Raw genomic sequence first — 16,010 nt, 5'->3', positions numbered from 1 at the left:
ATGGTCGTTTTAGCGAATAACGGGGGCGCGCGTTAACCCATCCGTCGCGCTGCGCTTTACGCCGCTTCGCGGCGACAGTCTGCGGCAACTCATTACAAAAATATTAACTCATTTGGCCCACCCGAAAACGCCGCTTCGCGGCGTCCAACTATTCGCTAAAGTGTCGTTCGATGAAACGTGGGCGTTCGCTAAAACGTCATTCGATCAAGTGAGTGCCTCCCGTCCAGTCCAGCTGCCGGTCGCACCCAAGCTTGACAGTCGTTTACAGTATATACGAAGATTCGCGCGAGGCTGGAAAAAGTAGACAAGGTCTAAATTCGTCCTTGGTAGTAATAACCATCGGGGGTTCCGCTCCGAGTGCGAACCGCTGTTGACTTCTTGGCTCAGATGTGCGCTGTTGGGAATCACAACGCAAAGTCACACTGCATGTTTCTCATAAGGTTTGCATTAATGTGTCCCCGTTTTGATTCAAAAGGAATATTCCACTTACAGGAAAAAAAAAATAAACAGGCTAGAGATTGCAGTGGATTCTAACACGCGAGCGAATTACACTTATAACGACAATAAAAAATCCTAAATTACAACCGTTATAATCGATTATCTTTGTATCTAGAGCAGAAACTGATCGTTATAAGCGGTACTATCTTGATCACAGTTAGCGGGAACGCCGGAGCGCGTGGCAGCGGGCACTATCAGAGCGCTCTACCGGACTGGCGCGCAACTGCTGCGCATGCGCATCGCGCGTGCGGCGAGATTATATTCTCGTCGCGCGCATCACGTCATCTGAGCGCTCGTCTGTCGTCTGCTACGCGCGTCGTCTGCTACGTGTATCGTCTGCTACGCCTGTCATCTGCTACGCGCCTCGCCTGCTACGTGTGTTGTCGGCTACGTGTGTTGTCGGCTACGTGTGTCGTCTGCTACGTGTGTTGTCTGCTACGACTGTTGTCTACCATGCGCATGCTACTGGTGATAGCAAGAGCTTTGGCATACCCGAAAGGTGGTGAACACTCAAATGAAAGCTTCTCCAATGTGCTCATCTGCTTTCCTGGTTTAGTTTCAGTATTTGTTAAAGCAAATAAACATTGTGACTTTTTTTCTTCTCGCGTCAGTCTGCGCCAGCTTTGCCGACCCCGCTTCCTGTGAAGTCTAGAGCTATCTCGGGCGCGGTGATCATAAACTAATTGTCGGCCAGCGCGTCTGCATCATTAATTAACGTGGTCCTGACTTTGATAACTGCATTTATAGCTTGTGGTTCTTGTCTTCTTTATTGTTATTGCCTTTTGGCCTGTGATAGATGTGTGTTGGTGACTGTGGGGTGCAGACGTGTAAGATTTCTGCCCATAACGTTTGCTGCAGCCAATTGCTGTAACGACGACGTTGTGTCAGTAGTGTCGGGTAAAAAAAGTGCAAACTTTATTGCTGAAGTAAAATTGAATGGCTGCTACCTGCAGTCAAAGAAAAATCAAGTCAACTAAAACAGGCTCAGTAACGGGTCATATCCCCGTTTAGCTCGACTACAGCCGCCATCCTTGACGGCAGCGAGTCGTAAAGACTTGACACGAAAGACGCGTCTCCTTTCAAACGTTCCCATTCTGCTTGGACTGGGTCCCACAGCTGATCATCTGTGGCGGAATAAATAGGAGTCCGCACAATGGCCGCCTTTATTCGGCCCCAGACGTTCTCAATGATGTTGAGGTCCGCGCCCTTCGGAACCCGTGGCAACTCCTCTATGCCGCACTGCCGCAAGTGGTCCTTCGGAGTGCGCGTAATGTGGATGGGCGCGAGATCTTGATGAAAAAGGAAGTTCCCGTCGGGGAAGAGACCACCCCGAACGAAGCCTTTTATCCAGCCTTTTATCAAACGGAATTGCAGTAAATCACGAGTGTGTAGCGAGAACGTAAACGAACGACGAAATATTTCCGCAACGAAAATAATTATCAAGATCTACGTAGAACACCTAGCATACTAAGCGCAGGCCTTACCGTGCGCCGCGGGGTCGCCACACACGCACGCATTCGTCTTGCCTGGTGGAAAACGTCGATTCGTCTGAAAAGACGGCCCAGCCCCAGTCATCCGCCGTCCACGACGCATGTCCCATCGGAAAGCAGAGCCTCGCTTCATTGTTTGAAGGAGATAGCAGGGGCTTCTGCGCTGCCATGGCGCTATGCAAGCCGGCGCTTGCCAACCTCCGACGAATTGTCACGTCGGAAACGTCCAATTCCAGCTCCTCTCGGATTTCCCTGGCCGAAAGAAAGGGGCCCTCGACGACAGCGGCAATAATGTAACGGTCCTCATCCTCGGTCGTCGCTCTTGGGGGAGTCCCTCGAGGTGCGTCGTGGATCCGGCCTACATAACGGAAAGCTTGAACGATCCTATTAACCCTCTTTAGAGGCCTTTTTACGAGGGCCCCGATGGCCCGCTGCGAGTGACCTTTCTGGGAGAGCTCGATGACCAATCACCTGTCCGCCTCTGGAACTCTGGCCATGGCGAGGTGCAGCCATCGTTCTGACAGCAATGCAAAGGCGCCTAAACTTATCAAGCACACCGCATGCGGGGGAGGGGGCCTCGAATATTTTTTTAATAAAATATAAGAAACAAAAAAGGTATGATACTGCATCATGCATCAAAATATTCGCATGCTTGTCGCATGCCCGTGGGCTGATAAGTTCATCTACACGCATTTTAACCCCTGCGCTTCCATGCGACATGCTTCGCGTAGAAGACGACGCCCGTAGCAGACGACGCGCGAGCGCTCCGATGACGCGATGCGCGCGATGAGAGCATATTCTCTCAGCAGGCGCGATGCGCATGCGCTGGAACTTGCGCGCCGGGCCGTTAGGCTGCTCTGATAGTACCCGCTGCCACGCGCTCCGGCGTTCCCGCTAACTGTGATCAAGGTAGTACATCGTTATTTGTGGTATCGTAAGTGGGTAGCAGTACAGGGTGTTTCAGCTAACTTGTGTCAAGGCGTAAACAAAACTGGTGCGCGCTGGGCGTTGTACCAGCGCAGTATTTACACAGTCCTATTGAGCAAGTCAAGATAATTTTTTAGGGGTGTTCGAATATTCGAGTTTGGAATTCGAATCGAATACTTATTGCCCAAATATTTCGATTCGTATTCCTAGTATTAAAGGTTTCAAATATTTCAATACACCGAATATCGTAACTATACTGACAAAAAGCCTGCATCATCCAAGGCCGCTGTTCATGCGATGAAATGGTTCACACAGACCCGTGTTAGATATAACTAAAAAGACCCCATTCACATTCGTTCAAAAGAGAACCCATTTTTGTAGAAAGTGGATTGCTTCCTGTGTTCCACGAACGATGCGTTCGAGCGAACCTTTTAATTTCGCACGTCGCCTTTTCAAATTTAAGGATCGCACGTCGTGGAGCCAGTTCTGTACAATAGAAACCTATTAGCGATAACTGAACCGATTTCATTCGCAAGCCCGTCGCTCCCCGCTGCGTCGAGAGAGTTGCCAGGGATAGATAAAGCTAGTCGTCACACGATTAGGGCAGTTCAGCCATAATCGTGCAGTCCTCCAGCGAGATGCGTATACTGTATACAGACCTAAATGGGTGAACTCATCTGTCAGCTGTGTCTCGTGCTTGTTATTTAAGTGTGGTTATTAATACTGTATTTTTTCCGGCTAAAGTGCCCGTAATGTGAGGGAGGATAATTGTGGAGAAGACGCCATGTAACCAAAAATTCAATTCCACGAAAAAAAATAATCAGATGCTTGAATTTGATTTCCAGACCTCCGCTCGCGTGGGCCAAATATTATTCGTTGGTTTGGGACGTAAAACCCCTAGAATTGCCTTTTAAAGGGACACTGATACCCCCCCAAAGTTTTTTTTCCTTTTTTGCCAGGCGCTTTATTATGGAATATCCAATTAATATTTTGCAACGGAGTAGCGTATGTATTTAATAAAGTCAAAAGACGCAACTGCTCGAAACTGAAACCAAAACCCGCGCACGGAGGTCGGACAAGTGGAGAGGAGAGTGTAAATGGGCTTCACCGGACCGCGCGCTTTTTTTTTTTTTTTTTCCCCTCCGCGTAGCAGGCGACATACATGGCGGCGTAGCGGGAACTGTTTGCCGTGCCATTTTTTTTTTGCAGTTATGTTTGTTCCGCTCGCTGTTCTGTACTTCAAAATGAGTTGTTTTGTACACTGAGTCCTGCGCTCGAAAAAAAGTGGCATTGTGCGACAGAGTTTACGAAAGATCAACGGGATCGGGACGAATGGCTGGCTGCAATTCCTGTAGAACATTTACGGGCACCTCGGAGAGCGGACGCTACTTGATTTATATGCTCCTTGCATTTTGTGGAAAGTGATTACATTGAGTTTGCAGGTGTCAAAAAGGAAATCCCATACCATTTAGTTCAGCGACCTTTCGTCCACAACATTCATTTGTTATTTTTTTTTGTTTGTTTCTTCAGTGATAATTGTAAAAAACAAGAAATGTAAACATCGCAAAATGTCAGAAAAAAAAAAAAAAAAGAAGTACGCTTTCACTAGGGATTGAACCCGGTCCTGCCACGTGTGAAGCGGACGTCTTTCCACTGAGCTACTGGGGGAACTCTTTTCTCGGTAATAATGCAGCTGGTAACTGTAAGTTAGAAAGTTTGCTGCCGATTTTCCTCCGTCAAAAGCAGTCCCCGGATCGAGGTGGGAAACACAACGCATTGGCGACATTCGCACCTAGTCAACTCGAAGTACACACTTCGTATGTACACACTTCGTGTGGTTGTTTGACGTTTGCGCGAGCGATGTCTTCAGTCACGAGAAAGGAGCGCCGGCTCGGGGACGTCTTCGCCCAAATCGGCTTTGTTGTTGGGCGTGTCTTACGGGATGAATACCAATTCTTTTGTTCAGTCCCAAATTTCTCTTTTAAAGGCAGACAGAATTAAAGGCCGCGGGTCCCACGATACGCGAAACGACGCACGCACAGAATGCTTCCGGTTCTCTGTGCAACTTTTTTTTCCAATCGGCGTATTTGCAGCTTTTTATAAGCCACAAAATGGGTTTTATATTTTTTTTTTTCTATTTTTAATATTGACTGTGTGCCTTCAGTGACCCACGACTTTGATTAAATTTCGTGGTCGCGTCGAAACCTAAGAAAACGGCCCGTTGACTACGGGAAAGAGAGTGAGTGCGACTCAAACCGGCCAGTTCTCGATCGGCGGTCTTCGGGCGGAAAGAAACCGAATTTTGAGCCGCAAATCGGGTAGTTGGGCTCTCATATGCCATATACAACTAAAAACCTCGGCGCGCATAACACCCTGTTAGTATCCCTTTAACACTCTTTCTATCTGTGCTAGCCACTCTTCGTTCTGTCTGCTTCAGAAGAATAAAGACGGAGGCCGGTGCTTCCCCAGCTCCACCCATCACTGTGCGACCCATGAAACATGATATTGTCACGAATGACAAGTGATGAGGTGGCGAATAGCCGAGTAAACTAAACGTTTAATCGGGGTGAACTTGTGCCCAAAAAAATAAAGAAGGAAACAGAGAAAAGCAGTTGAGTTTTTAGAGCGCATCTCTTAGGCTCCCGTCTCCGGCTTGAGCGGCGTCGGCGTAACCGCGCGGTGCATTATGGGACGCGTTGACGCCATCGGCATCGCATCGTCACTGATGGACGTCATCAGTGACGTCACTGATGACGGCATCGTCATCGTCATTAGTGACGTCACTGATGACGTCATCGGCATCCGCATCGTCATCGTCACTGATGACGTCATCGGCATTCGCATCGTCATCGTCACTGATGACATTACTGATGACGGCATCGTCATCGTCATTAGTGACGTCACTGATGACGTCATCGGCATCCGCATCGTCATCGTCACTGATGACGTCATCGGCGATCCCGCATCGTCATCGTCACTGATGACATTGCTGATGACGTCACTAGTGATGAAGACGTCATCAATGACGTTACTGGTGACGTCACTGATTACTTCATCGTCACGTGACCTCATAGGGGGTCACGTGACCCCCGCAGCGTCACGTGACCCCAGTGACGTCACATGACCCCCGTGAGGTCACGTGACCCTCGTGAAGCGACGGCGACGCCCCTCGGAGGTGGGAGTAGCAGACAGGATGAGGACGTGAGCAGGAGGGAGGAGAGGTTATACCTTCCCCTTAGTACTTTTTCCTCCTCCTCCTCAAGAGCTGCGCTCTCATTCGGCCTTACAGGGAGTAGTAAGCGGTTTTAATTTTTGCTTTATTTAAAAATATACGTGATTGTCGCAAAATATTAAACAATGTTCTAACACAAAAGGATTTTTTTCTTGGTGGGGGGGAGGGGGGGGAGTCAGTGTTTTTGGGTGGCTTGACAAAAATAATACAAAGGATAACTTGACGGAAAGGACACGCTATGGTATGTTTCTCAACACGCACTGCAATTTTTGCATTGAAAAGATGCGAATAAATTATTATTTTAAAAAGTTAGCTAATCAGTAATCGGATTGCCCAGATCGGCACAACATAAAACATCTGGTCTAGCTTCATAGAACCCGGAACAATACCAAGTTGGTTCTACACGCGACGCGTGAACCAGCCGTTTTCATTCTTCGCACTATTTAGCTGTAACAATATCAGTCCATGGCCTAATTGGTTAAGCATCTCAGAAACAGCTCAAAAGGCAAGGACAAGCGGAAACGCGTGTCCCGTTTTCTACTTATCTTTCGGGCTGGATATATTTGAGATTAGATTTAACGAACTCTATAAGCTGTTTTAATATAGTCACGCACGAAAAAAGCGTGGATGGCGGAGTGACTCCTCTCCCAACCATGTTGCCACTAAACCAGCAACTCCTGTATAACAGTGACACGGTGCTGGGTTTCTGACGTTAGCCATGGGAGGCTGGAGCGGGGCACATTTTTTACAGAAGTGCCCCATCAGCGATCGTCTGGTGTTCGTCTTCAGTCGGGTGGCAGGACGGTTCCCAGCCGAACGACGACGATAGCACTCTAGACGTGCACTCCGTGTCCCAAACTGACCTCGGGTTTTGACGTAGAAACTCCAACACTTCGGCCTTGTGACCTAGCCGGTGTTGATGTAACGGCTGAAAGCGAAAGCTTCCGATAGCCTCTGGTATGCTTCTAGTGTGCCAAGTACTATTGTAACGTCCTTTTTCCGCGAGAACGTAACTTACATTTACAGTGCTACTTTGCAGTTACGCCCTTAAACAGCCTTTTTCACGGTGCTAACAATAACGAAACATCTATAGCGTTGAATTTGATCATCTGTCTAGATGAAGATACCCAGTGACTCGCAGCCTTAAATTGACTATTTTTGAGTCGGAAAGAGTTGTTCCGACTGATTTAGTGCTATTTTAATTTTGTCGGATGCAGTTGTTAATACTTATTGAAAATAATTGTAATCTGATGGCTTGAATCCAACTTTTTTTATTAACACAAAATGATCCTTAGAACCGTTTCCAAGTTATAGAGGCCCTGAACTGTAACTAAGATATGCTAACACGACCAGGTTTTTATACTAATGATTACGTCTCTTAAAGATATTCGAAACATTGATCTTTCGGTCAATAATGACATTATGATCCCGCGGCTTTGTTCGCAGGCTTATAGTTTGTTTTTATGTATTCGTATTACTTAATGTATTCGTAATGTTCGTGTATGTTTTATGTATTCGTGTAACACCTCACTTTCCAAAATGGTGGTTGGCGCAGTATGGCCTTTGGTGCTGCTGCGACATAAAACCACAATTTCAATTCAATTCAAATGGTGGTAGGAGTAAAGAACACGCTTCATAATTTGTACATGCCTCCCGATTTTATTTGTACGATTAACATTTATTTGTGCCACAAAATTTAATTGATGCTTTGAGACCCCTAAGACGTCAGGGGTGTAACGTTATTTAATTACGCGAAATAAATCCGGCCATATACATGTTCCGCTTATTAGGGAGTCGTAAAATATTACCCCGCAGGGGGCACCTGTGAAAGCAGGTGTTTGGTAAGTGGCGTCACCGTGGGCCCCGAGCCATGCGGGTTCGCCCGCCCACGTCTGGCTGTGCGTGGCTTTCCCGTGTCCGGGGGAAAAGGGCATCCTGGTGGTTGAGCCGAGCCCGGGGTAGGTTTGGACCCTTCGGGGCCCCCCGGGTGAGGCAATACACCACTTCGGCCCCCGCTTCTCGTAGACGGGTGTACTGGCTTGACCATACCAGGATGATTCAGTCAGTCGCCACTTCTACTATCCTCTCCCTCCTTTCACCCTTGTCTTCTTCTTTTCACTCCTCTCATTTCTCTTCTTCCTTTTTCATTTCCTTTGGCGGCAAGGGCTAACCTTGGGTGGTGACAGACTTCTTGTCCGAAACCACACTTGGTTATAGAGACTGGGCAGCACTAATGGAGTAACTTCTTCAGCCTAGCCTTTCTTGTTATGGAGCGTTACGCATTCCCTTGTTGGGCTCGGTGGTGGGTGGTGCACCACAGTTTCCGAAAACCCTCCCACTCATATGGGTTCCAAACTTAAATCTTTTGATTGGCCCCCGAAAAAGGGTCCGCACCGAAGCACTCCACACTATGAACAATCTTTTGAACTGCTGAAATTTCCGAAGTTTCTTGTAATGCACTCGGAAGGTGACAAACCACTTTGCAAACGTTTCCCCTTTCTGGTCTCCAAAGTTCCTTGAGGGTTGTTATTAGTGCCAATTACAGTGCAAAGAAGATGGGATCCGATGATCTCCTTGTAGAGGTCAACACAAAGCAGCAAAGTGATGCTCTTCTTAAACTCAACCTTGTCTCCGACTACAAAGTAAGCGTCACTCAACACCGCAGACTGAACAGTGTTCAAGGCGTCATTTCTGACGATGGCTTGCTTGACTCACCTGAGCCAGAGATAATTGAGGGCCTCTTTAGTCACAAAGTGATAGCTGCACGACGAATCACTATCCGCCGTGACGGTGTGGAACAAAAAACGAAACACATCATTTGGACTCTTGATTCGACCACTTTGCCGCAGACTGTAAACGCAGTTTACCTTCAGTGCCGGGTCCGACCGTATGTGCCGAACCCTCAACGGTGCTTTAAGTGCCAGTGGTTCGGCCATGGGGTCACGGAAACTGTCGGGGAAGGGACACTTGTGCAAGGTGCTTTAGCAAGAAGCACGTCGCAGATGCATGCGATAATGAGCCTCAGTGTGCGAACTGCAGTGGCCACCACCCGGCATTACTCCCGATCTTGTCCTCCGTGGAAAGACGAGAAAGAAGTCCTTCCATTAAAAGTTACTGAAAACATCACCTACATTGAGGCTAAGGAGGGAGAAGGGAGGGGAAGAGGGGGGGCTCCAGCCCTCTTTCCCTTTTCCAGATATTTCGGACTGTTAAAAAAAAACAATACGGGGAAAGAGGGCGTTGTCGAGCTTATCTTAATCTGAAATTATTTATGCATATGTATAGCTACTGTCGCTTTTCACTGCATAAAAGATCGCGTAGATAGTCATTTGTCGGAAACTCGTTGTCAGAAGCCACTACTTGTCACATGCTTAGTGGTTCGGAAGTTCAAAGCTATGTCTTTTCCACATAAACAACTGTGCCATTGATAAAAAAAAAATTAAAAAAATAAACTGAACAATAAATGCGGGGATAAAAAACTATCAAAAATTCGCCAGAAGTGCATTAATTCTGGCATATTCAGAGGCTTAGAACTTCGAAACAAGTTTCTCCTACAAAAAACGTGTACAGGCTAAAAGAAACACGTCCCAAAAAAGCGAAAAAAACAACCGCATCTCCTCGTGGGGAATGATGTTGATTGGAGCGAAGCTTTGGTGGTGCTAGTCAACGTAGACGCTGAGCTGCGGCATGCCGAGCCTTTCGTTCGTTTTCATCTATGTCACGCTGCGGTCAAATGCTTAAATGCGTATATAACCACGTTCCATACCACACATTCTCTTTCTGACATGGATGGAAAACGAAAGAAAGGCTCGGCATGCTGCGACTCACCGTCTACGCAGACAAGCACCACCAGAGCTTCGCCCCGATCAACATCATTCACAACGTGAGATGCGGTTGTTTCTTTTTTTGCCCTACACGAGCACGGGAGCACGTGCTCACGTGCTCGTGAGCAGGAGCACCCGACGCCGGACATCGGACGGACGACGGACATGGAGGCTTCGCCCCTAAAAAAAAAATGTTTTTTTTAATGACGTGCTGAACTTGAACAATATTAGAAATCTTCTCCCATGAGTAAATTTATTCCTTAACGTGAAAAAAACAATAAATACATTATTTTGTATTCCGCAGATGGCAATGATATGTACTGTCTGTAGTGTTAATTTCAATGCAATAACTCAAACTTAGTCGAAAAAGAACAACAAGAAAATAACCAAGTTTAGGGCATAATTGCCCGTAGGACACATGTTTGGACATTTCTTCGAAACTCATCTTGAATAACAATAATCACATCTTAAGACGGGTACTTACCTAGGCTATACATAGATCATTCTTAAAAAGTTTAATATTTCTACCATAAACACCTTCGGCTATAGCGCGCTTCAAATATGGCACAAGCGACAATCGTCAAAAACCCGTCGTCCTTCCTCGTCCCTTCGGGATTTTATTTATTGAAAACTAAGCATGCCAGAACGTTGAAATAAATGGCGTTGTCTTTCGTAAGAAACGCGGCACCGCAAGTAAAAATTAGAAAAAACGAAATTACGAATGTACCTCACTACTTGAATTCAAATGAAAACCGTCCGCCGGTCTTTCGAAGTTCGACGAAAGGTCGAAAGTTTACTCTAAAAGGTCGAAGTTTCGTCGAACTTCTGACTTTTCAGAATTCGACAGTTCGAAAATTGTCGATTTTCTCTTGATAAATACGCTTGAAAGTTCGAAAATTATCGAAATATTTAGCTTTGGAAGGTCGAAAGTTCAAAAAGCTTCGAACTTTTTAGTGCAAGAAGTTCGAAAATCGTTCAAACGCTTTTGGTTTCTCAAGTTCAAAAGTTCGACAAGCACCGAATTTTTCAGCGTAATAAGATCGAAAAGTTCGAAAAGGATCGAATTTTTTTGCGTAATAAGTTCGACGGTTCGAAAAGCATCGAACTTCTTGGTTTAACAAGGTCGAACATTCGACTTCCGTCGAATTTTACGATACAAAAAGTTCAGAAATTCGAAATCTTTCGAACCGCTTGATGCGATCATCGAAACTTCGGTTCGAAAAAAAGTTCGGCATTCCTAGTTTTTACTCAGGAAAACGGCATCCCACAAGGAGGTGCTTGAGTGTTACCTTGTTCGGAATTAAGAGCAACAGCCGCGCTGCAGCTAAACCACCATCAGTTTTTTTTTATTTATTGTACACGTAGAACAATGTCCAGATTGCTTTCTCATTATGCAACTTGTCAATTTGTGAGCGCCATTGCAGATAGCAATAAATAGGATGAGTAAGTGGGCCGATGAAAATGGGCTCCGGTTTGCACCAGAGGAAAACGGGTGCTGCGTGCATTTTTCATTACGTCGAGGGTTGTCGCTAGATCCCAGCTTGCAGATGAATGGCACTGACATAACCGTTAGGCATGAACACAAGTTCTTGGGTGTTATTTTTGATAAGAAGCTTACTTTTCAGACCCCTCTAAAGGAACTGAAACGAAAGTGTCTGACAAGAGGTGCCTCCTGCGACTCTACAACTCGTTGGTTCGTTCCCGTCTCGACTATGGTGCGGTTGTATATGGCTCGGCACGACCGTCATCTTTAAAAATGCTATATACTGTTCATCAGCTTAGACTTCGACTTGCCACGGGGGCCTTCCAAATATCGCCTGTGCCGTGTTTGTATGCGGAGACGTACCAAATGCCACTAGAAAAACGAAGACAATACCTCGGCCTGCTAAAGTTATAAAGTCAAATCTGACCCTGAACACCCATCCTTCCGCTGTTTGCAGGCATCTTCTTTTTTACGTGTTTTTGAGAACAAGCGAAGGATAGTACGGCTTTTAAACCTCAGCATTTAAAGTATGGCTGCATCGCTGCAGCTTGAACTTCCTGAGCGTAGTTTGATGACGAGAGTTCGAAGCATTGCTCCTTGGAAGGCGGTGCACTTTACGTGTGACTGGTCGCTGGCGATATACAATAAACGATCTGTTGCGCCACTAGTTCTTCAGCAAGAGTTTGTGACCTTGCAAGCTAAGTATAAGGATTATGCACAATTCTTCACTGATGGTGCAAAAACTCCACACTTTGTAGGTTCGGCTGTATATTCAGAATATTTTGAGAAAGCTCTGTTGCTCTGTTGCCAGCATTTTTACAGCAGGGCTTTATGGTGTGCTCATGGTTATTGAATGTATATTAGGCAACAATATCAGGAAAGCTGTTTGTTTTTTGGACTCCCAGAGTGCTCTCCACTCTCTCTGTTCCCTCACTGATTCTAGGAATCGGCTTGTGCAATAAGTAGGCGTAAAGTAAACCTGGCCCCCCAAGTGGGATACCATTATCAAGTTGTGCTGGGTACCAAGCATGGTGGGAATTCCAGGTAATGAAAAGGCAGATAGGGTAGCCGCCTCTGTCAAGGGTACCCTGGAAACACCGTTGGGGGTGCCTCAAGAAGATATTATACCAGTTCTCAAAAAAGCAATTTATAACGCCTGGCAGCTAGATTGGGACAATGAAATATATAATAAGCTGCATGTTGTCAAACCACGTTTGGGGGGTATGGGGGAGTTCCGCACCATAGAGACCGTCGCCGTGAAGTTTTAATGTGTCGTTTGAGAATTGGGCATTCACGTGTGACCCATCGACATCCTCTCTATGGGGAGGACATGCCATTCTGCGAGCATTGTGGTGAATTGCTAACTATATTGCACATTCTATGGCACTGCAAATTCTTTGTGTAACGGCATCACTCGCCTCATCTAGCAACAATGGCCTAGAAGCGGCTAAGCATTGAACTGATTAAACCGGCTCCGACAGTCAGTCGAGTCGCAGCACTCATAACGTGCACATCGTCCTCCCGGCTCTTTACTAAAGACACGTCCCGGAAGTCGTTACATGGCGTCAGAAGTGGGGCTCGCCAAGCTCTCGCCAAGTTAGGCCTAGGCTCCTACGCCGCAGCCGCGCGGCTGCCCTGCGCTGCCCACGACAGGCTAGGCCTAGACTCCCACGCCGCAGCCCACGACAGACTAGGCCTAGACTACTATGCCGCAACCACCGCTACCTGCTCCCTGCCCTACTGAGCAACCATGGACGGACTTTGCCCCCAGACTGCCTGGTGCTCTCCGGAAACATCGCCGAGAATTGGCGTAAGTTTCGACAACGCCTCGGAATTGTACCTCAAAGCAACAAACACAGAAAAAGGACGTAGCTCCAAGCAGAAGGCAGCCATACTTCTACACGTAGCCGGACCTGACGCAATTGAAGTGTTCAGCACTTTTGGGTGCACGACAGAAGAGCAAGAAAGCTTCGAGACGCTGCTTCACAAGTTTGAGAACTATTGTCAGCCCCGTATACGAACGAGACTTACGAACGATATGTGTTTAGAAGGCGCGTCCAGAGTGACGGCGAATCGTTCGAGAGCCCTTCCTACGTGACCTACAAGTGAAAGCGCAGTCTTGCAACTTTGGCGCGCTGCGGGACTCGATGATCCGTGACCAGTGTGTACGGCACAGCAGATAGCAAACTACGAGAACGACTGCTGAGGGAGGACCCGCTCACCATGGAAAACGCCATAAAGCTAGCACAGGCTGCGGAAATGGCGGCCAACCAGAAAAGAATCTGGGACGACTCAGAAATGACGGTAGAAGCGCTGAGCAAAGTCAAAGTACAAGAGACAGCACGGGATCCTGTTTTGTCAAGGGTCATGAAAGCTAAATCATCAACCGCTCATTGGCCAATACAAGTCTTATGCCTCGGAACTTTCAGTCATAGGTGGTCTGCTGTTCAAAGGAACCAAAGTGGTGATACCGAAAGTGCTAAGACCCGAAATGCTCCGGAAGCTGCATGCGGGTCACTTGGGAATAAATAAATCAAAGGTAAAAGCTCTTCGATTGATGTTTTGGCCCGGAATGTCTCAAGAGATCAGGGATATGATTGACCGGTGTGAAACGTGCAAGGTTAACTCGTATGTTCAGCCCGAAGAACCGCTGTTGATGAGACCATCTCCCGCTTCTCCGTGGACAAGAGTAGGAGCAGACTTATGTCAACATGCAGGCAAAACATATCTGGTTGTCTATGACGCCCACTCTAACTACCCTGAAGTTGAAAAACTGGAAAGCACTACGGCTCCTGTCGTCATATCAAAACTGTCGTCTATATTTGCTAGACACGGCATACCACTCGAGGTCTTGACAGACAACGGGCCCCAGTTCAGCTCCAGAGAATTCGCGACTTTCGCAGCAGATTACGACTTCAGGCACATCACCTCGAGCCCTCGATTTCCGCGATCCAATGGGCTAGCCGAGAAAGGTGTACAGATCATCAAACGTATCCTGAAAAAGACTTGCTCTGCAGGAGGGGACTTCTATCAAGGTCTGCTGAACTACAGAACTTCGCCCTATGAGTGCGGCCAAAGCCCAAGCGAGCTGCTGATTGGACGTCGTCTACGCTGTGGCCTACCAGACTTCATCACGTCACCGGGTGTTCCACCCACAAAGCGGATGCAGCGTCGCACCACCAGAGAAGCACTACCAGGACTGCGTCCAAGCAATGTCGTTCGAATGAAAAGTGACAAAGGATGGACGACAAAGGCAAAAGTCAAGGACCAAGTTGCTCCGCGTTCCTACAAGGTTGTCACCGAGGATGGTGCCGAGTATCGCAGAAACAGGCAGCACTTGCGGACCACTCCAGAGGCCTTCAACATCGACAGACATCACGAGGAGTGGACCACAACGCAAGCTGCAAAAGAAAGCCCGATGAAAGACTCTTCAGGCGAGACCTCAATGGAGTCTAAGCCAAGAGACCCCCCGCTTCAAGACCAGGACGGTTCGCAGCCCAATCAGCCCAATCTGGATCTTGGTCCTCCTGTCAGCGCTCATGCACCTGACCCACCACCAGTCCGACAGTCTAACCGGACGCGTCGGGCTCCACGAAGACTCAGCTATAACCGTAATTTTGATCAAGAGAAATATTAAACGCCTGTGGTTAAAGAAAGGGAGGTGTAACGGCATCACTAACCTCATCTAGCAACAATGGCCTAGAAGCGGCTAGGCATTGAACTGATTAAACCGGCTCCGACAGTCAGTCGAGTCGCAGCACTCATAACGTGCACATCGTCTCCCGGCTCTTTACTAAAGACACATCCCGGAAGTCGTTACACTTTGATAAAGAACGTCAAACAAGTTTCCCTTCACATTCCGGATATCTTCCATTTCATCCAGCCTTCTTGCTAGGAGATGAACCTTTAGTCCCCTCTCATCGCATTTGAGATTTTCTTAAAAAAACAGGCTACCTTAACCAGTTATAAATCTTCTGCATAGTAATTCCTTTCGTTCACTGTAGACTCTTTTAACCGTTTCTTTGGCGCAGCATGGCCTATGTTTATTTTTGCGCTTAATAATCATTCAATCAATCAAAATATTAAGCTAACCGTAATGTTGACATCACGAGAACCTTCCATTCCGTAGGTTCGAGCCCCTTGATCGAAGAAGGACCCGAGGCCGGCTCGACGGTGGCTCATCCAAGATGAGGTCCTTCTGCATTTCCGGATTCTCCGACGCCCTGGACTGGAGGCCCATCCTCTTCCAGGAGCCCGCCATTGCACACAGCGCGTGCGCACTGTGTGGACTCGTGTCCCTCAAAGCCATCAGGGTGTTCTGTGGCCACACGCTCTGCTCTGACTGCTACGAAGAGTGCTCTCGGCAAGAGAGCATCTGTCCCATCGATCAGGAATCCTTCGGCGACGATGATTGCTCCCGAATCGACCTTTCAGTGGGCTTCCTAGCCAAACGCCGGGTAAGTGCTAATGTCATGTTTGTTGTGTGAATTTTGAGGAACAGAAAGTGAGTACCTTTTGACTGAGATCATTGCATTGAGACACTACTTGACCTGTTC

The 16,010-nt window shown here is 47.4% G+C and overlaps 1 protein-coding gene across 1 annotated transcript in view; it reads left to right on the top strand.

The window, feature by feature from the left end:
- LOC115314383 (TNF receptor-associated factor 6-A) overlaps positions 1 to 16,010 on the top strand; it is a 108,779-nt gene that overhangs the window by 88,689 nt on the left and 4,080 nt on the right. The window contains 2 exon segments of the mRNA XM_042286084.1: positions 15,584 to 15,619; positions 15,622 to 15,911. Of these exon segments, the coding sequence (XP_042142018.1) occupies positions 15,584 to 15,619; positions 15,622 to 15,911 (326 nt within the window).

This window comes from Ixodes scapularis, unplaced genomic scaffold (genome assembly GCF_016920785.2).
Source record: "Ixodes scapularis isolate PalLabHiFi unplaced genomic scaffold, ASM1692078v2 PGA_scaffold6__148_contigs__length_123643588, whole genome shotgun sequence".
Taxonomy (NCBI): domain Eukaryota; kingdom Metazoa; phylum Arthropoda; class Arachnida; order Ixodida; family Ixodidae; genus Ixodes; species Ixodes scapularis.
This window is presented reverse-complemented; position numbering and strand designations above follow the sequence as displayed.